The 21,923-nt window shown below is 33.4% G+C and overlaps 2 protein-coding genes across 2 annotated transcripts; one reads left to right on the top strand and one right to left on the bottom strand.

Annotated features, from left to right (window-relative positions):
* Positions 1–364: 364 nt before the first annotated feature.
* Positions 365–20,242, top strand: LOC139504493 (galactose-3-O-sulfotransferase 2-like). Its single transcript, XM_071294600.1, has 4 exons — positions 365–421; positions 14,955–15,024; positions 17,694–17,863; positions 18,476–20,242. The coding sequence occupies exons 3-4, from the start codon at positions 17,838–17,840 to the stop codon at positions 19,878–19,880; spliced, it is 1,431 nt and encodes a 476-aa protein (XP_071150701.1). The 5' UTR covers positions 365–421; positions 14,955–15,024; positions 17,694–17,837; the 3' UTR covers positions 19,881–20,242.
* On the bottom strand, positions 5,413–5,943 carry LOC139504309 (integrase/recombinase xerD homolog). Its single transcript, XM_071294376.1, has one exon. It carries the CDS (start codon positions 5,941–5,943, stop codon positions 5,413–5,415), a length of 531 nt encoding a protein of 176 aa, XP_071150477.1.
* Positions 20,243–21,923: the final 1,681 nt, after the last annotated feature.

The following is a 21,923-nucleotide window of genomic DNA, read 5'->3' as shown; positions in this document are numbered from 1 at the left end:
GTTGTTTTTATATTCGGTATTCTCAGCAGACGAAGATCGTACTATCCATACCAAGGTCAAGCCTGTACCAAGTTTGAAGTCGATTGGACTTCAACTTCATCAAAAACTACCTCGACCAAAAACTTTAACCTGAAGCGGGACAGACGGACGAACGAACGAACGGACGCACAGACCAGAAAACATAATGCCCCTCTACTATCGTAGGTGGGGCATAAAAAAGGAAGATCGTATTAAAAAACAAAATGGAGTCTTTTTTTCATTGACAATGAGTCTCTTAATATTGATGTGATGTGAAAAGGTCAACATTTAGATAAATCCCTGATAAACAATACGATAATAATTCGATAATTTTGTTTACTTTGATGTTTACCTGTTCTGTTAAAAGTTGCTGGAATGATTAAATGATTAAAGCACAATCACAGTAAGTTATTAAAACTTTAACACATGTTTATATGTGTATATGTAACTAAATGTAAAATTCTATCATACGTTCAACTTTCACATTTTTATTGTTCAAAAAGTTTCATTCAGATTTATTCTTCGGACAATGGCATAGACATCTTTGAATCGTAAACTCTGAAGGGATTAAAAAAAATCTTAAATCTTGATTTCTGGGAACTTGTCTCACTCGAAGGGTAACACTCTTATTACTACTACAAATGTACTATGGTATTAAGTTTTTCTCGTTCGTGATAACAAAAATCCGATATATCACTGAATTTGTAATTGTGATGATCAACCTGATCTGAAATACACGTGTTTACCCTCAAGGGTTTGTGTTCACTTACTCAGTTATTAGTTTCTGTGTAGTGTTTTACTCACTCTATAGTTTTCTGTGTAGTGTTTTGCTCACTCTATAGTTTTCTGTGTAGTGTTTTACTCACTCTATAGTTTTCTCTGTGTAGTGTTTTAAATTTGCTCAATCTATAGTTTCTGTGTAGTGTTTTACTCACTCTATAGTTTTCTGTGTAGTGTTTTGCTCACTCTATAGTTTCTGTGTAGTGTTTTGCTCACTCTGTATATAGTTTTCTGTGTAGTGTTTTACTCACTCTACAGTTTTCTGTGTAGTGTTTTGCTCCCTCTATAGTTTTCTGTGTAGTGTTTTACTCACTCTATAGTTTTCTGTTTAGTGTTTTGCTCTCTTTAGTTTTTGGTGTAATGTTTTGCTTACTCTTTAGTTTTCATTGTAGTGTTTTGCTTACTCTTTAATTTTCTGTGTAGTGTTTTGCTCATTTTGGTTTTCTGTACAGCGTCTTGCTCACTCTCTATTTTCTGTATAGCGTTTATCTTACTCTCAGTTTATTGTTTAGTCATTTGCTCACTTTTTAGTTTTCTGTGTAGTGTTTTTACTCTCTTTTTAGTTTTCTGTTTAGTATTTTGCTCTCTTTAGTTTTTGGTGTAATGTTTTGCTTACTCTTCAGTTTTCATTGTAGTGTTTTGCTTACTCTTTAATTTTCTGTGTAGTGTTTTGCTCATTTTGGTTTTCTGTACAGCGTCTTGCTCACTCTCTATTTTCTGTATAGCGTTTATCTTACTCTTCAGTTTATTGTTTAGTCATTTGCTCACTTTTTAGTTTTCTGTGTAGTGTTTTGCTCATTTTTAAGTTTTCCGACTTGTATTTTGCTCTCTTTGGTTTTACGTGTAGTGTTTTCCTCTTTTTTTAGTTTTCTTGGTAATGTTTTGTTCACTCTTAAGTTTCCTGTGAAGTGTTTTGCTCTTGCTCTCTTTAGTTTCCTGTGTAGTGTTTTGCTCTTGCTCTCTTTAGTTTCATGTGTAGTGTTTTGCTCTTGCTCTCTTTAGTTTCCTGTGTAGTGTTTTGCTCTTGCTCTCTTTAGTTTCCTGTGTAGTGTTTTGCTCTTGCTCTCTTTAGTTTCCTGTGTAGTGTTTTGCTTTCTTTTAAATTGCTGTGTATTGTTATGCTCACTCTTTAGTTTTCTGTGTAGTGATTTGCTCACTCTTTAGTTTTTGCGTCTTGTGTTTTGCTCACTTTAATTTTCCTTGTAGTGTTTTCCTGTGTTTTCCTGTTTTTTTTTGTTTTCTGTGTAGAGTTTTTCTCTTGCTTTCTTTAGTTTTCCATGTAGTGTTTTGCTCACTTTGAAGTATTCTGTTTAGTGTTTTGTTCTATTTTTAGTTATCTGTGTAGTGTTTTCCCCAATCGTTAGTATTCAGTGTTTTATAATTATGCTCAATCTTTAGTTTTCAGTTTAGTGTTATGCTTAGCTTCCTGAGTAATATTCTGTAGTGTTTTTATGGACTGTTGTTTGTCTGCTGAGGCGGATTTAGGGGAGGGGGACCAGAGGGCCCGGACCCCCCCCCCCCTTTTGGGAAAAACATGGTTGCTTATATAGGGAATCATTGAAGCGTGACTGGAGCGGGCCCCTCTTAGGTCAGTCAGTGGGCCCCCACTTATGAAAATTTCTGTTTTGCTGTTGTCTACCATTCTATGATTTTTTCTATTTTCGTTCAATAATACATGTTATGACAGTCAAATGTTGCACAAAGCAGTTTTGTTTTTATATATGATAAGGCAATTAAACGTTCGTAATTTTCTATGGAAAAAATACCACACACCGTCTCAGTGCTTGCAAGGCGGGGATGGTAGTTTGAGTCTTTTTTTCCTTTTCATAACTTCTTCTATATACCAATAACTTTACGAAATTGAATGCTAGGGCAAAAAGGGGTAGGCATTTAAGAACTCTTTTCACATTTGCCTAGTTTTTATTTTAATACTACTTTAGTCCTGTAAACGATTGTTTCTTTTTTGATGGATTTATCAATATACCAGTCGGTGAAAAAAACAACAAAGGACCCATGTCTGCTGCGTTCTAACCTACAAATGTATTTACAGTACAATACCAAAGCTATTGGACATCGTTCATCATGTTCATGATGATCAAATGGTATCATATGAAATTAAGGAGATATGTTATGATTGCTAATGAGACAACCCTCCCCATCGATCAATGACATACGTTAATAACAATAGGTCACCGTATGACAATCAACAATGAACAAAACCCAAACTGCATGGTAAGTAATAAAAGGCCTCGAAATGATAATTGTAAAACAATTTAAACTAGAAAACAAATGGCCTTTATGTACAATACAGTAAACGATAAACAAATACTAGTAAAGTATACAGCAAAGACGATAAATGAATTACAGGCTCCATACTTGGACCAGGCACATACAGAAAATGGCGAGGTTAAACATGTTTTCGGGTGCCAAAACCCTCCATCTATCCTGGGACATTTTTTTAACAGTACAACATAAAAATTAATAAAAAAAAAACATCAGTTAAAAAGGGCTTTAGTCAACAAATCGACCAAAACGTATAAAAAGCTATCGAAAACGCAATAGAAACAAAGGACAGATCCGAGAGTACTAAGATAGTTCAAAGCCAATAACAATTAATATGAGCACTTGTCTAAGTGATAAATATTTTCATCAAACAGATATTTCAATGTATCTAATGTCACTATACTGTAAATTTTAAAACAAACTGAGAACACAGACGTGTGAAATTAAAAAAAAAAACAACAACGAAAAAACACAAACACATAAGCGCTTGGTTCAATGCAAAAGTGTTAGTTCGTGTACAACGACACTAATTAAGTCCGGATTTTACAAACAAACCGTTGCTAATTTAGCACATACGTCATTTGGTTTCCATTTGATAATTGTCCTATCGGATATCATGCCACGATTCAGTTATATAAACAGTTGTTTTACTGACAGCCGTTATCATTTAAGATAGATAGCAGTGTACCAAATGCCACTGTACTGTAAATAATAAAACGAAGTGTGAACTTAGAAATGTTAAATTGGATAAAAAAAAAACCGATTTGGTTTAAAGTTTTAATTCGTGTAACGACACTGTTCTTATTGCGTAGGTGTTTTTAACCAAACCCGAATTTCAACATGCAGCAACTATATATAGTAACTTTTAGAATTCGTTAATATTGAATAGTTAAACTTAGTATTCATTCGGTGTTTATTTTTAATAGCTAGGTATCATGGCCAAACCTTCACTTGTCGAAAGTAAATATATGCGGTAAGGGCTTTACTCATTGTTGAAGACCGTACTGTGACCTATAGCTGTTCAATTATGTGTCATTTGGTCTCTTGTGGAATGTTGTCTCATTGGCAAACATAGTACCACATCTTCTTTTTTTTATATACAGTCTATTTATTTTTTTAGCATTCTCGGTCGGTTTACAACATTTCTACATTTTGTTTCTGGTCTTACCAGAATGTGTAATTAGAACAATGTCTCCCTGAACCTCTTTCTGTGAGTTCAGAATCTATCTTAGTAATAAACACCCTCTTACAGAAAAGGTGGTAACATATATATTACATGGACTTATCGTCTTTCGATAACCCGCCTACTTAAACTGGTCCGCCATTTCATCTAAATCTCCGCACCGAAGTGATTCCGAAGTGTAGGGATATGTGAACACAACAGGGGTCCAGTTTATCGCCTCCTAATATAACCTCATTGGTTTAATGATAATCAGAAAATACCGACGGTATTTACTATACTAAACTAGATATACCAAACATACTCAATGTTGACTGACCAGTATACCAAATACGAATTGAACTATACTTCAAACTATATAAATCTAAATAATAACTCAACAAATATATATATTGCATTTGCCGTACGGACGAACTAGCCGGCGTTTAATATGATATAATCTGACATTATGTAACGATACATATTAATTTCAATACATCAATCCAAAATTATAAATTAGACCAACATATTTGTCTATTTCATAAACAATATAAAAGATTCTATTCTTTGAATCTTCATCTCCGTCATTAGTGATGAATGCCACCCAGGAAAAACCATAAAAAATAACTTAATTCATGGAAACCTGTGACTCGAGGTAATGCCGACACCACTTCCAGAGAAAGCGTCAAGTCCAGCGCTTAAAAAACCAAATACAAAAATAAACAGCCACTGCTTATAACATACTTATATATAAATATATACACTTGTAATTTGTGGTTTACTATCGAACGTCCACGGCTAGAATGAGGACCTTAACACGGACAATACTTTTGGCGCCAAACCATAAAAAACCTTGACCATTGGTCATTCTGAACACGTGACTACACTTAGTCTTGATGAACCGTGCAATACATTATTTTTCTACTATACTACGAAACGCAGAAAAATATACGTATTTACTATACCAAACTAGATATACCAAACATACTCAATGTTGACTGACCAGTATACCAAATACGAATTGAACTATACTTCAAACTATATAAATCTAAATAATAACTCAACAAATATATATATTGCATTTGCCGTACGGACGAACTATAGAAATCCACAGAGAACGGGCGCAGAATAGTTAGTACAAAACGCAAGAAAAAACATTTTTTCCTAAAAAATCAAATACCTAAATGCTTGGTCACTTCTAATCTATGTTCTAATGAATCAGCGACATACCCGTCTTTTGCCGAGTCGCTTTTCCAACGACCATGACGTTTCCAACACCTGTCGCTTACATTGGAATTCGCTGCTTTTGTAGCACCACTAGCTCTCAGTGAATGCAAACCAATATTCAATTTTTTACAAACTTCTTTCAAACGATTGACAATACATTCTCTGGCCCTAGTGTAACTAAGTGGTTTGTTTTTATATATCAAACTATAATATCTGCCTGATCTAAAAATAGGTCTGAATAGGAATTCATCTGACGAACTAATCTTAGCTAAATTTAAATACTTTTTTAGTAAAATAAAAGGACATGCTGCGGATTGACCTTTGGCAATAACTATCGAGTCACCTAATCTGTATTGATCGGTTTTACTCTTTTCTATAGTAATATCGATATGTGATTCACAAAATTTAACGTCTTTGTATTTTATATTACTGATTTCACTAAATCGTAAAAACCCAGAGTAACCAAGCACTATCATAACTAAGTCTCTAATTACATGTCCTCATTATAAATATACTTTTCACAAAGCTTAACTATATCAGCTGAGTCAATAATATCTTTCTTAACTTTTGGACTATGCTCTTGTCTTTTTGAGGATTCTAACAAATTTTTGGCGAAATTATTATCTGTCGGATCATCGAAATTGTTTATATTATGCGCCCACTTAATAGCATAAAAATCAGTTTGTAAAACACTGTGCGAAGAACCACTGTCTAAAAGTTTGGTTAAATACAATGACACGTGAATAGGTTCTGCTGGAATTGCCACTCCGCCTTCAGAAATGATGAATTTCTCGAATCTCCGAAAAGCACCATGATATAATTTAGTTGTATTGTCACTTCTAGAATGTAATAAAAAATGTACCATTCGATCGGCTAAAGTTGAAAAGTTATCTGACGTCACACCAGCTGCCAATATTTCGTCTTCTATTGTTTGTCCTAGTTGAATCCCTGTCAAAATAAATTAAACAATAAATATCTATTTCGTTGCATAAAATAATTGTTCCAATTCGTAACAGCTGTTATGTTCTATACACATGTGTTTTTAAACGAATTAAAAACAAATTTTTAATGCCATCATGTCAAATACAGATTTGTACATACCAAAAATACCGTTTTTTCCCCTTCCTCGTAAAATATGATTTGAGGAGAAACCTTCTGACTCTACAATAAAAGTTTTCAGTTTCCCCCCCTCAGTCACCAACATTGGCCAAAAGGCTGCTGAGGTCCATTTGGGAATTACTAATGTACATGTAACGTGTTCTTGTAGTATCTTTAAAATACATTTTGCAATCAAACTAGGAGGTGGAACAATCCAATTGTTTTCTCCTGCCCATGTATAATTAAACGCATCAATACCTTCGGTACCTGTGCACCAATGTTTTGAAATAAAGCGTATGCATTTTTTATTGTAATCTGACGCGAATCTGTCTATTGAATATCTACCCCACTTTTTATCAAAATGGTTGAAAATATATTCCAGAAAACGACTTCATCAAATGCCATTTCTTTAATTAAAACTGGCGAATCCCAACTAGCTTTTTGCATTATGCATTCATAAAGACTCCTAGTTCTCAATCTAACCATACTACCCATAGCTGCTTGCATAGAAATTATCTGACCTACTAATGAAGCCACTAGCCTCGCTTTAAAGAAGCAGTTTCCTGAAGAAACTTTCTCGAGAAAGTGTTTTAAAAAATTTCTCAGTTTATCTAATCGTTCAGGTGACGCATAAACCTTACCAACACACATGTCCCATATTAAACCTAACCATTTAACTGTCTGAGAAGGTTGCCAATTGCATTTTTGTTCTGCTATAAGAAACCCAAACATTTGCAATTCTGTGTGCACTTGATTACTTATTTCTAATGCTTTCTCATAATTTTCCCCTCCACCTATGCCATCATCTAAATACATGATGATTTTTATACCTTTTTGTCTAAAATACTGTACTACCGGTCTAGTAACTTTAGTGAAAATGTAACCAGCTGTTGAAATACCAAATGTTAATACATTAAAAACATAATATGAAATCTTTCCTGAAATTTCCCACGCAAATCCAAGATATGTTTTATGTTCAGAAAATATCTCAATATGATGGTATGCGGATTTTAAATCATATGAAAACAGATAATCTTGCTTGTTAAACAAATTTGCTGCATCACTTGCATCTTCATACTTAAATCTAAATTTATGCAAGTGCGGATTTACATGCCTGGCGTCTAAAACTAATCTCAACTTATCCTTATTTTTAGCTACTGTCAAAGGATTTACTACTTTTGGTATGAGATCTACTTTTGACACACAACCTAAACTAATTAATTTTTCTATCTCACTATGTACAAATTCAGGATTATCTAATGCCGATCTGTTGTTTTTTAAAAAAACAAATGCTTGGTACAGTGTAAAAAGGTAGTTTATACCCGTTCTTGATCACGTCTAATACGTGATCATTAGCACCTGATTTTGTCCAATGATTAAAAGCCTTTTTAAGCATGCCTATCGGCGATCTATTATCTACTTGTTTACTTATCGACATGTTGTTTTCGTTTAGAAAACTAGACTTGTTTAAACAATCATACTTTATATTTTCAGAATCGGAAATACCGAATTCTTCGAAATCTTGACAATCTGATAAATATTCAAAGTCAATACTTATCTTATCAAAGCTCTGCTTCATTGCAGCGTGATCTTTACGCCAATGACCTGATTTTCCACATTCGTAACATTTCCCTGGTCTGTGTGTAACAATTAATTTGATCACCCCTGTAAAATGATCCGGGAGATAAAATGTCTTTGAATATTTTATCCTCTAGGATAGAAAATTGCCACAAATTATATCCCCAACACTAAAAAAATATCCACAATGTCTTTGAATATTTTATCCTCTAGGATAGAAAATTGCAACATTTTATATCCCACAACACTAAAATAATATCCATCAGGATATTATTTTAGTGTTGTGGGATATAAAATGTTGCAATTTTCTATCCTAGAGGATAAAATATTCAAAGACATTTTATCTCCCGGATCATTTTACGAAAAAATTAGAAACAGTCCTTAGTAGGAAATTTTGGGAATATCTGTATACTACATGTATTATAACCTGTGGATATTAATAATGGGATAGTTCTATTTTATCTACATCTTCTGATCCATGATCGATATTTGATTATTTTTGGGTTTAAAATCTCTTTTATTTAATTCAAAACATATTTCAAAACTAATTAACACTGTTAATTATTGATGATTATACAAATATAAATATAAAACTTACCTTCATTAATTCTGTAGTACAGCTTATTTTTTTTAATAAAGAAGCTTTGGGCACGTTTTCGTAATGCTTGTTTCTCATTTAAAGAGCTGTTTTTGGTGCATTCTTTATTCAGCAGATATTTGTACAAAACGTTATACTCCTCTCCATCCATCTTGACACACATTATTATCTATTATCATTTTACTTGTTTCTTTAAAGCAATGTGCCATTTGTTAAAACACTTTATTGATCAAGATGCAGTAGGATAGTATTTACATGACATTGTATCCCATCAGATATAATTTTACTGAAATATTATCCCAAATGGATATAATTTTGTAGAAATATTATCCCTAGAAATGATAAATTTCTTGGTAATATTATCCCATGGGAAATTATTTTACTACTCACTTTTATCCTTAGGATATTTTATCTACATTGATTTTATCCTTCAAAGTGGATAATCTTTTTTAGAATGGGACAACTTTAAAAGGTAAAAAATATCCATTATTTACTAATATTTCATCTGTAGGGATAGTTTTTACTTAATATATTGTCCCTTGGGAACTTATATTCTAAGGATAATATTTAAGTTTACATGTGTACTGGTAATGAAGTCTGAACAGGTATGGGTGCACTCGATCTGGTTGATGTGGGGTGCGAAATGGGGGTAAATCTACTCTTCTTAGTCTTTCTCTCTGCCTTCATTTTCTGTGCAGCTCTAACATCAGCTCTGCGTATTCTTTTCTCGTCTTCGGAATTATCTGCTAGACTGTTCGTCTGGTATTCCTCTACCGTCTTCCACCCGCTTTCTGATTGATCAGCCATCTTCACAAGTTTTTGCCTATGTGTTAGCAAATCTATACCTTCACCAATTCTTTGGGTTGCTGAATCTATCTGATCGTTTCGCATTGGACTGTCTTGAAGGTTAGATTGGGCTTCTTTCATCTTCTTGATAATTTTGGTGTTGATCTTGTGCTGTTCTTTATTACCCTTCCGTTTGAACTCGTAATTGTCTGTTGTCAATTCTTCTGGGATTCTTTCATGGAACTTTCAAAAGAACCTAGCTTGTTACTCATCAGATTGTCGATTCTGGAAAGCATGGAATTCTGAGAACTCTGGACAGCGTTATGCACCTCGTTTGCTATTAACTGTTTAATCGCCGGCTCGTCCATTGTGTTGTTTACTATCGAACGTCCACGGCTAGAATGAAGACCTTAACACGGACAATACTTTTGGCGCCAAACCATAAAAAACCTTGACCATTGGTCATTCTGAACACGTGACTACACTTAGTCTTGATGAACCGTGCAATACATTATTTTTCTACTATACTACGAAACGCAGAAAAATATACTAATCCAATACTACTATTAATAGACATTTACGGAAAGTCTCGGTACCGACTGTTGACACCGACTCTGACAGGTAAAATGGAGGGGGTCGTCTCAAAATAATAAAAGGTACTAATTAATTAGCATTTCGATGTAAAATTTAGTTAAACGAGATTTTACATTACGATTTTTTTTGTCCTCTGTAAACGAATCATGTAACAGTCTCCACAATTTGTCTGAGTTTTTCTCTTGGGTGCCCTCCACAAAGAGTTACTAAATATTCGACAAAAATTCAATATTCGGCAATGATTCTATTTAATTTTGAGCCTTGCATTTCTGGTGATCATTTTTTCTGTTGATTTGCTGTCGCGTAAATGGTGTAATTACAAGATAAAATTGTGAATGGATGCTGATTGGATAAATGTTATCCATTAAAGAATGATCTGAATCATTTTTTTTTAGAAATTCCGTTAAATCAGGAGGGTGAAGATTTAAAACAGGAAAAATCTGAAGAAACTGTTGTTTTCTAACAGGATCCATTAATTGTTATCTTCAACTTAGTTTTAGAAATTAACTTTCGAATAGCTAAGTGAGCATGTACATTACATGTACATGTCGTTTGAAGCGAAATTCCCCCCTTTTTCCCCGATGCGGATCCACACATTTGAAAAAGAGGGCCAGCTACATTTCTTTCTTGTAAAAGGGACCGGACCATATTCTTTTTAAATTTTCGTTACCGTTAACAGGGACCGGGATCAATGGTCTACTTTTTAATCTGCTTCTGCCACTTTTTCCGTAAATTTGTATTTGTAAATCAAATTGAGCTTCTTTTCTTTTTGCTTTGAACTTTTGGAGTTATGATTTACAAAAAATGTCTGGGTACCTAACCTTTAAAATATTGAACATGCGAGCTGATTTTTTTTTGGAGAGGGGGACGACCATCGAGCGCACCCTTTTCCGTTTTTCCTTTAATTCCATATAAATTGTCAACATGGAAGACAGATAAAAAAAATTGGGGTGAATTAAACAAAGCAAACATTTTAAAATATCTTTACTATAATTATTTTATCTCAGCATTTAAAAAACAAATTGATATTCTAATTAAGTAAATCTTTTTGATGGAAAAATTGAGATATGAAAGACTTTTTTTTGTATATCAAAGATTAGTTTAAATACATTTTTATATACATATACCTATGGCATAGATAAAGGGAAAAATCAATCAAAATAACGTGCCAGGCTTAATGTGTATGAGCTAGAAGACTTACCCGATTGAAATATGCTGTTACGAAACTCTTGATTTAAATTTTGATTCTTATTTTCGTTGGAGCAATAGTATGCTCCGCTTATGGACAACTTATGAATCTAGTATACCTCTAAATTAATTTTTGAGACAACCCCTGTATTTTGTTCTGTCAGAGTCGGAGTCAACAGTCGGAACCGAGACTTTCCGTAAATCTCTAATAAGAACGATTAGAGTGATAAATAAAAGTCATCCTATATCACATTGTAATGTAGAACAGTTCTAATCAATACACATGGCTAAATACAAACAAGTGACATTCTTTTTATTAATTCCAGATGGTTAGCGACCAGCTTAGTGGACACTTATAGACATGTTTTTTTTTATACTAAGTCTATTTTCCTTTAAACACAAACAAGTTGTTGCGTAAACAACATACATGTATGCCTAGGTAACCTGGTCAATTGGGGTTATTTGTTATGCCCAGCAAAGATCTTTCCACACCATTTTTTACCCCAAAATATCAGGGTAACTAAGGTGGCTTGAGTGTTTAACAATTTTGATTGTTTGAACCTGCCTGAAACAGTAACGCAAAATTGAACAAGTGAATTTCCGTCTCAAAGGTGGCACTTTCACATACGCTTCTGAAGAAACAAGATCTTACAAGACCATTTCACTGGGTTCATTTAACCCAGACACCCAATTCTGATAACTGGTAATACAAGTAGTTATCGAGTTATAGCGCAAACGATGCATTATCATCCAGTTCTCTTACAACCAGTTTTATTATACGACTAAACATTTTCTATTTTCTCATAGGCTAAATTTAGAGGCAGTTCTCTTTGATAAAACCATGTTATATCCTTCCATGATAATATGTTTTCCATTACATACATGTCTCTCGGAATATGGAACAAAGCAATTACTGTCTTTTGTTTGGGTAATTATGTGGTGTTATTGACTTTTGAAAAAAATTATATTTACTTCGGCCGTTGGCCTCAGTGAATATCAGTTTTTCAAAGTCAATAAAACCACACATTTACCTCATCAAAAGACAGTAATTGTATATTATTCCATATTGGTATTATTTTAGTAGGTTTCTCTATATGAATTGGATTTTGAATAAAAAAGCATATTCACCTGAGAAAGTGTTATTCACCGCGCTAATAGTTATCAAAGGTACCAGGATTATAATTTAGTACGCCAGACGCGCGTTTCGTCTACACAAGACTCATCAGTGACGCTCATATCAAAATATTTATAAATCCAAATAAGTACAAAGTTCAAGAGCATTATAGGATCCAAAATTCTAAAAGGTTGTGCCAAATAATGCTAAGGTAATCTATGCCTGGGATAAGAAAATCCTTAGTTTTTCCAAAAATTCAAAGTTTTGTAAACAGGAAATTTATAAAAATGACCACATTATTGATATTCATGTCAACTCCGAAGTGTTGACTACTGGGCTGGTGATACCCTCGGGGACGAAACGTCCACCAGCAGTGGCATCGACCCAGTGGTGTAAATAGTTATCAAAGGTACCAGGATTATAATTTAGTACGCCAGACGCGCGTTGCTAAACGTCACGCGCTTTTACATGCAACGTAATGGTTAAATGTTTCATGTAAAAAAAAAAAATGGTATATGTTTGTCATTAGATACATTTTCTTCTCTCGGACTATGGAATAAAACAATTACTGTCTTTTGTTTTGATAGTTATGTGGTTTTATTGACTTTTGAAAAAAATGATATTCACTTTGGCCTTTGGCCTCAGCGAATATCAGTTTTTCAAAAGTCAATAAAACCACACATTTACCTCATCAAAAGACAGTAATTGTATAATATTCAACATAGCAAAAAAAAACAAAAAAAACCGAGAGGTAAATATAAGATTTTGAACAGCGTCCGTATAACTAAATAGTTTTATAACTATTAAGTTCTAGTTTATTTCCTTTCTTGTTTTCGGTGTATTTTTTCTCTTCTCTTTTATTTTTTGTGTATTTTTTTTAGTATTAATCTTTATTGATTATTTCAACTTATGTGCATTAGTAACTGCATAAAACCAATTATTCCATTTGATTTCATTTGGCCTCGGTGAATATCATATCTTGAGGGTTGACAAATCATTTTATTCCACTGTTTATACATATTGATAGTTTAAACAATATTTGATTGGTTGAGACTATCCCACATGTCATTGAACAAATCTTCATATTCGCCTCTCAGTATCATATTCCCCTCTGAAATGTTGGGAATACATCGTTCGACCTTACGCGCGGTTAATGTACACAACGTCTTAAAAACTTCTTATTTTCTAAATAGACATAGCAAATATCATTATCTTGTACACATTTATTTCAGACGTTAAAACAAAAAGACTAATAATCAACTTTTTATCCGTACTGTTTATTACTGTATGTCGTGTTCAATAATAAAAACAAGCGGATAAGAAAAAGATGCTGGTATGCAAACTAATATTTGATGTTCAGATAGTAAACAAAGCATAGGCAGTGAAATAAAACATTCATTTCCCTTGGCCTCGGGAGATATGAACGCGCGCGGTTAATGTACACAACGTCTTAAAAACTTCTTATTTTCTAAATAGACATAGCAAATATCATTATCTTGTACACATTTATTTCAGACGTTAAAACAAAAAGACTAATAATTAACTTTTTATCCGTACTGTTTATTAATGTGTATCGTGTTCAATAATATAAACAAGCGGATAAGAAAAAGATGCTGGTATGCAAACTAATATTTGATGTTCAGATAGTAAACAAAGCATAGGCAGTGAAATAAAACATTCATTTCCCTTGGCCTCGGGAGATATGAAGATTTGTTCACCCTCGAAAAATCATATTTCCCTCGGGCAGAGCCTTCGTGAAATATGAATATTCCTTGGTGAACAAATCTTCATATCTCCCTCTTGCATGGGAAGTAAATGTATATTATCAACCTCATCAAAAGCAGTTAATAAGTATATAGTGTTATGATAACCAATGGTACAACCATTCACTTGAGACCAACTTATAGCGTATATGTTTACTCAATTGTTTGTTTGTAAAATCCGGACTCAACTAGCGCCATTGTACGCAAACTAAGGTTAAATCCAACCAAACCCTTGTTGTGTTTTTCAATTTGAATTTCTGTGTTCTCAGTTTTTTTTGTACGGGATTTTTTTGCTCATCGTTGAAGGCCGTATAGTTGACTATAATTGCTTACATCCACTTCGTATCTTTTTATCACTTAACATTTTGTGACTCAACATTACATGTATTCGTTATAGAAATAAATCGAACAGAAATCGATATGAACACTAAACAACAATATGCAAAACCTACATGGAACATCTGTCACAAATACCTTAACCTCGCATATGCACATCCTTAAGGTCAACCATGTCTGAGGATGTTTACACATTAGTTTTTTTTTATAATAATTTCTTAATTTATAAACAGGGAATTTAAAGAAAGGATGTGCTCCTGAAATCTCAATACTGATAATACTCTTGTGTAAGATAGTCCGCCAGCAGCGGTATAAAAGTTCTCTAGATCGACACAAAGCCTTTTCATCAATGTTTACGTTTAGCTGTCATCGAAACTGCGACCATTTTTAAAATTTTTAATACGGTGCATGTATCTTGTGTTTTTGTTACAGGTTTACCATATCGTTATTAAGAAGGTAGTTACACTTGTTTCTTGCTAAATGGCAGAAAATTATAAATAAGGTACGTATTTATGTAAAATAATTTACTTAAGAAAGACATGTGCATAGACTGTATATAGGGACATGGTTTTATTTTTAACAATGTTGTGTATAACCAAAAATGTCTTGAATTACCCTAAAAGATTCATAAATTGTGTAAGATTAAAGAGAAAATTGAGTGTACATTTAGGATAAGTGCGGGAAACTATCTTTATTTGTTTGACCTTCGTGCATGTTCGTGTACATTTGTTACTATGATGATCGAAATTAAAAATATGGAGAGGGGCTACTGGGCGGATCTAGTCATTTACAAAGGGAGGGTGGTGTATCTAACCCAGGATAAACGGTTGGGTGGGTGTTCCAACAATTATGTTCACGTTTATATCCATTGATCGTAAAATAGTGGGTTCCAACCCCCAGAATACACCCCGAATCCCCAACTCGAGTGGGATATTTAGACTAGTTTATATACCCCAAGGCCTTATTGAATGATGTCTTTTTTGAAGTATTTTGTTAAATCTACGTGTTTAAATGATGCATGTTGCCTCCCAACGTTTAACCTCTATACTCTATCATACGTAATGAGGGTTATGCCTGTACCATGTTAAGAATAAGGCACTTGTTATCAAATAGTTCGTTTCTATGTATGTTGGCGTTAATTTTGTAGCAGTTCAGTGTTCTGTTGTTCCGTTTTTTCTCTTATAGTTGATCTGTTTCAGTGGGTTTGGGTTTATGACCCTAATTTGTTTTCGCTTAATCGATTTATGACTATTGGACAGCGGTATAATACTGTTGCCTTTATTCCTGATACACGTAATCATAAAACCAAACTATTAAAGTCGTCAACTTTACGACGTATTCCTATGAAACGAGTTTGAACGCGAACACTATCCGCAATTAACTGTCGCGCACCCAAGTTAGACTTAGTCCTTTTACTTGTAACATTGAAGCACAGTGTGCCATAAAATTGAGAATGGCAATAGAGAAATTTCAAAGAAACAACAACCCGATGAAAGAGCAGACAACAGTCGACTGCCACTAATGGGTCTTTAACGCAGCGAGAAAATCATGCACCCGGAGGTGGGATTCAGCTGACCCTAAATAAAAATGTGTACTAGTTCAGTGAAAATGGACGTCATATTCGACTATCAAAGGCCAAAGGCTCCTGACTTTGGACAGGCGCAAAAATGCGGCGAGGTTAAACATGTTTTGTGAGATAAATTTGATAGTGGAAATGGGGAATATTTCAAAGAAACAACAACCCGAACAATCATCGAGTAGACAATCATTTCCCTATACCTCTATAGCCAATGTAGAATATAGAAACACACAGCAACATGCACAGAAAATTAAGTTTAAAAGAAGTCCGAGTCCGATGTCATATCTAAAAAAAAAAAGACACATGCATGGAACTCTCGTACACTATTTTAAATAACTATTTGTGCTTTTCAGTTTTAGACCTATACTGTATTTTCTGGTTCAAATACTGTTGAACATTTATTTTTCTTTCAGTTGCATCTCAGATTTGCTTTTATGCATAACTGATTCAAATACAACAAATTACTGTCTTTTTTCATTGATATTATTAAAACTTAGTATGTAAAGATGCTTTCCATATTAACTTGTACAAATATAAAGCCCAGCATGTTATATTTAATATTTAGTTTTGCTTCATTAACCAATAAAAATTGTTTTCAATGTGGAGATATTTTAGTTAATCCTTCTAAAGAAATGTAACTTGATTTAAAACTGAGACGTATACATGAAATCTTCAATTGGTCCCAGTTTATTATATCTAGCACAAAATATAATATATGATTTATAAAGCTCCGTTATTTATGCTTTATTTATAGTTGGCTTCATTTGCCAATACAAAAAAAAACCCATTCAGAATAATGTTTAGGAGGGTCTAGATGGGGTTAGCAGAATATAGAATAATAGACAAAAGGTACAAAATGAAGGGCGAATAAAATTTAAAAAAAAAGAGAAAAAGAAAGAGAAAGAAAACACACCGCAAAACAAAGATAATAATATAGTGTTACAATATAAAGAATAGAGAATTGAAATAAAAGACCAAATAAATAATGGATCCCACATCCAGATTAACTCCTTGTGAAGAAATCATACTTGATTTATAATGGAAATACACCATATGACCTACTATACTATAGTGAGCAAAAGAAACGATACACACGTTTGATCTTAAATTTATTATAAAATGTGATAAATTGGAAAATTTGTTAAATTATCAAACGAAAAACATTCATTTGTTAAGCAAAAACATATAATTAAATGAACATGACCAAATTGGAAAGTTAAAATATATCGTGTTTTTGGACACAGGGGTCAAATTACTTTTGCGGTAAATGATGACAAAAGTCGGCACTTAATTTCTAGGATGAAAATTAAGTATTCAAAGTTGTGCGAAGGCATTCCAAATTTTAAGCAGACTATGTTAAAAATTAACAGTTTTAAGTTCTAATATCGATTTTTGAAATAACAAAATTTCTCCATTTTTTTTCCGCGTTATAGGTTTTTGATAAGAAAATCTCACTCAATCGAGCAATTAATTAGCTTGTTACAGTGTCTCCAATTTCATTATATATGAACAACAGAGTGACTTGTATCGTTTCTTTTGTTGACAAGTATATATGAGCTGTTCAGTGATCTATTATATAATTCGCCATTCAGGTATTGGTGTCTTCAGTACAGAAAAAAGGAAGGATCCGAAGGACAAGGATAACCAACGAATTATCAACAATTATCAGAGATCTATCACCCACCTGCTTATAAAACTTTGATAAGGGAAAACTTTCCTGTGTTGTTGTATGAAGGATGAAAACGTCAACAAAGCAAGTCCGGTAAGATTGTTTATTATAATAATTAAAAAATATATGTTTCATGGCGGATAAAATTTTCATGAAAAATCTCGAAAATTGAAATTTATTCATTTTTCATATTTGTATTCTTAAAATTAATTTCTGTATTTCAAATTGATAATTTGGATCATTTATAGGTTAGGACCATTTTCTTTGTTATCTTCTCATTCAGAGGATCGGAATAATAGAATATCTGCGCACATTATGGCGTCATTAAAAGTTTGCGGAATTTCTACGTAGCTCGCTCCTAATTTAAAACATATTGATGGTTTTTACTCCAAATGTTTCATTTGAAAAAAGTTGTAGTAGTTGCAGTATGTAAAATAAGAAAATAAGAAGAACAAAACCCCGTGACAATAGGTCTACAGCATTTCATTGAGAGAATACAAAACTGCTAAAAGAGATTACGAAATACAAGAATACATATGTACACTAGATTTACCGCCTGTAAAAACATATTGATATATCTAATTGTTAAACTGAAGAGAAAATATTTTTAAGCATCGAAATATGTTTATAACATAGTGCTTTGCCTTTTTTTGCAATTTCACGAAGCTGTAAACCAATGTTTTTTTATTATTTTATTTTTTTCAGACTGATAATTTGTTGTTTTTTCCTGGGTTCCTTAATTGTTGTCATCCAATACACATCCAGCATTAATAATTATAATTATAGACGAGATGTATTGGAGAGCCGAATATCTTTTGACATGGACCAAAAAATGGTCGAATACTCTGAAGTCGTTGAAAAGCAACTCCGGAGTCATAAAGAGGGCATTCATTTGACTAAACTGAATTTAGATGCAAAATCGAAAAAAATCGCAAAGTTGAATGAATCAATAAATAAAACTGAAATGAAGAAATGCATTTTCAATATAGACCGGCATGACGTAACACTTGATATGCATTCCAGGCAGACAGCAACAAAAAAGGTTTGTTCGAGTCCCATGACTCATGTAGCTTTTTTAAAAACGCACAAAACAGCAAGTTCCACTATAATGAGCATCATGCAGCGTTTTGGTTATTTCCGTAACTTGACGTTCGTTATGCCTTTGAAGAAGATAGACCAATATAGATTTAACTACATCGGAGCACCAGGAGAAACAATATCTTATGAAAATATCATTCCGAAGAGAGAAGAGGATGATTACGACTTACTATGTAATCACGTGGTCTACGACGAGGGCGCATTTCAAAATACCTTTCCAAGTGATACTTTTTTATTTACAATTATCAGGGAACCTCTTAAACAACTTATTTCAACAGTAAATTATTATGGATTTACGCAACAAGGATACTTTGCTAAAATTCTTAATCAAAGTTTAACGCATCCAATGTCGGATTACTTGAAATCTCCATGGAAATTTGAACCGAGCAATCCACATTATTCCGTAACAAACAATAAAATGTCTATAGACTTGGGCTTGCCAGTAAGCCAGATACGAAACGGAAGTTTCATTAAATCCTATTTTGAAAGATTAAATACAAAATTTGAACTTGTACTTCTACAGGAATATTTTGACGAGTCACTCATACTCTTTAAACGCTATACTTGTTGGTCTTTTAAAGACATTATTTACATTTCGAAAAACATATGGCCGCTTCATCAAAATTTGAATTTGTCAGCAGACGACATAGACAATCACAGGAAGTGGAATGTTGCTGATTATGCGCTATACGAAACTTTCTATAAAATATTTTGGACAAAGGTTTTAAAAGAACAAGAATTTTTTGACGAGGTGTATCATTTTAGACGCATTCTTCAAAAAGTAAACATTCATTGCTCAAATGATAAACAATCAAAAAGTTTAACTATATTTGATTCAAAATGGAGTCCCGGTTTTATTTTGACACCAGATGATTGCATTTTCCTCAAAATTAACGAAAAACAATTCATTACAGTGATTCATAAAAGAATGATGTCACGTGCGTACCCTAACGGTAACAATCCTTTTGAACAAACCACTACTGAAGATGATTTGGCTCATTTATTTCAATAAATGTACGTCATTGTTAATATTCATTCCGAATTAGTTTGTTGAAATAAATAATACTCAAACTATGAAAAATAGCATAATAAATGATTTTTCATTGTGTAAAAATTTATCATAGACACGTTAACTGGTCGCAGAGTTGTATACAATTTTGTCTGATAGATATTTAGTTTTACATATGTAAGTCCTTCCACACTTCAAAATCTAAATACGTTTCCGCCCTTTTTCGCTGCTTTGACTCCATATATGGTTAGATCGACATTTCTCAAAAATATATCAAACTTTTTTTGTGTTGGTATACATGTATTTGTGTTAATTGGTGACTACTAACTGTGAATCTACATAATAAATAGACTGTATGAATCATACTATTGTTTAACTTGTTAAAGAAAGAAAGACACCAAAATATTTGGTTTATAATTTTGTACATCATACACGTATTTCATCTTCACAAGACTCATCAGTGACGCTTGAATCAAAATAGTTATAAATAGGTAAAATCAAAGTTCAATTTAACAAAACATCCATCTAATGATCATTACTTATCGTTACCATAGAATACATCTGTCTTTGATACTAGTATTCCTAATTCTGAACTTAAAGAAAGATTGAAAAGAAAAATAGTTAAAAAATGGCCGAAGTATATTATTTAAGAAATAGTTCATGGGTTCAACAAATCTATGGATTCCATGAATTATTTCGATTCCAATAGGTCAAATATGGTCATTACAAAGCTGAAGCGAAGGTGGGTATGCCGTGTGTGTAGCTTTTCTTTTATACTACCTGTTAGATAAAGCTCATACATTCTATTAAATCTTTAGCTAACATTGATTATTTCGTGAATAACCGCTAGAACAAAATATGTTTAATTCTTTAAATTCTCAAACCCAACCTTGCTATCTTTAGTTTACATGTATTTCTCGTAAGCTACCGTCAAATCCATTTCTTAACTCAATATAACATATAATACCCCAGTCCCACTAGGCCACGATCGCACTACGATCTGTGAAAAAAATGCAAATTTTGATGATCGTAGTGCGATTGTGTAGATCGCAGTAACGTCGTATCACGGTCGTGATGAGGTCTTCAAGATCGTGAAGAGCGTGGCCAACTTTGAACATGTTCAAAACAATCGTGGTGCGGTCGTGGCGAAATCAGATCGTGGTAGAAGCGTAGTGAGAGCGCACTAAGATCGTAGTAAGATCGCAAAGGTCGCTGTACAATCGTAGCGAGAGCGTAGCGAAAGCGTGGTTCTATTCGGAGAGACTGCGCTACGATCGCAGAGCGACGTTATCACGACCTCACTACGACCATCACGTTCTCACTGCGACCCAACTACGCTTCCACTACGACTATACCACGCTGTTCACGACCATAGTACGATTCTAGCACGCCCTTGCCGTCCTCACCACGCTCTTCTGACGACCTGACTACGTTCACACTACGACCATCATTCTCATTTTCACATAAAATATATAAAAAAGCTCCCTAGATTTTGTTTGTTTGAATGTAATTATCCATGTGCTCTAACGGCTCAACCATGCTTCTCGTTTTTATATAGATTAGACCATTGGTTGTCCCGTTTAAATGGTTTAACACTAGTAATATTTTGGGTCCATTATAGCGTGCTGATTGATGTGTTGAAGGCCGTACCTTGGCCTATAATGGTTTACTTTTATAAATTGTTACTTGGATGGAGAGTTGTCTCATTGGCACTCATACCACATCTTCTTATATATATTGATACATCTATGTCATCTCTGCTATCTTTCACTAAAATATCGTCATTGAGCTTTATGGACCAGCAATAGGTTGTAATTTAGGTTGGATTGGTCGGTCCGACATCTCTGCTTGATCAGGATTCGTTACTTTGCTCCCTCTGCCTCTACATCAACTCCTACCACCATGCCCACGTGTTCTGGTAGATTTTGGTGGCATGCCTGTATTGTTTCCGAGAAATCTACGATTTATTCAGAAATAGAAGGAATTGAACTGTATTGATATGGAACACGATGTTGACGTTATTGCTCGATGTTGACGTTATTGCTG

Source organism: Mytilus edulis, chromosome 14 (genome assembly GCF_963676685.1).
Source record: "Mytilus edulis chromosome 14, xbMytEdul2.2, whole genome shotgun sequence".
NCBI classification, from domain to species: Eukaryota; Metazoa; Mollusca; class Bivalvia; order Mytilida; family Mytilidae; genus Mytilus; species Mytilus edulis.
The sequence above is the reverse complement of the archived record's forward strand: the minus strand, read 5'-3'. Positions and strand labels throughout refer to the sequence as shown.

Excerpts from the sequence above, each read along its gene's own strand:
- LOC139504309 (XM_071294376.1), bottom strand. The coding sequence starts at position 5,943 with ATGATAGTGCTTGGTTACTCTGGGTTTTTACGATTTAGTGAAATCAGT.
- LOC139504493 (XM_071294600.1), top strand. The coding sequence starts at position 17,838 with ATGAAAACGTCAACAAAGCAAGTCCG. Across the intron at positions 17,864-18,475 it reads ACGTCAACAAAGCAAGTCCG|ACTGATAATTTGTTGTTTTT; the intron begins GTAAGATTGTTT and ends TATTTTTTTCAG.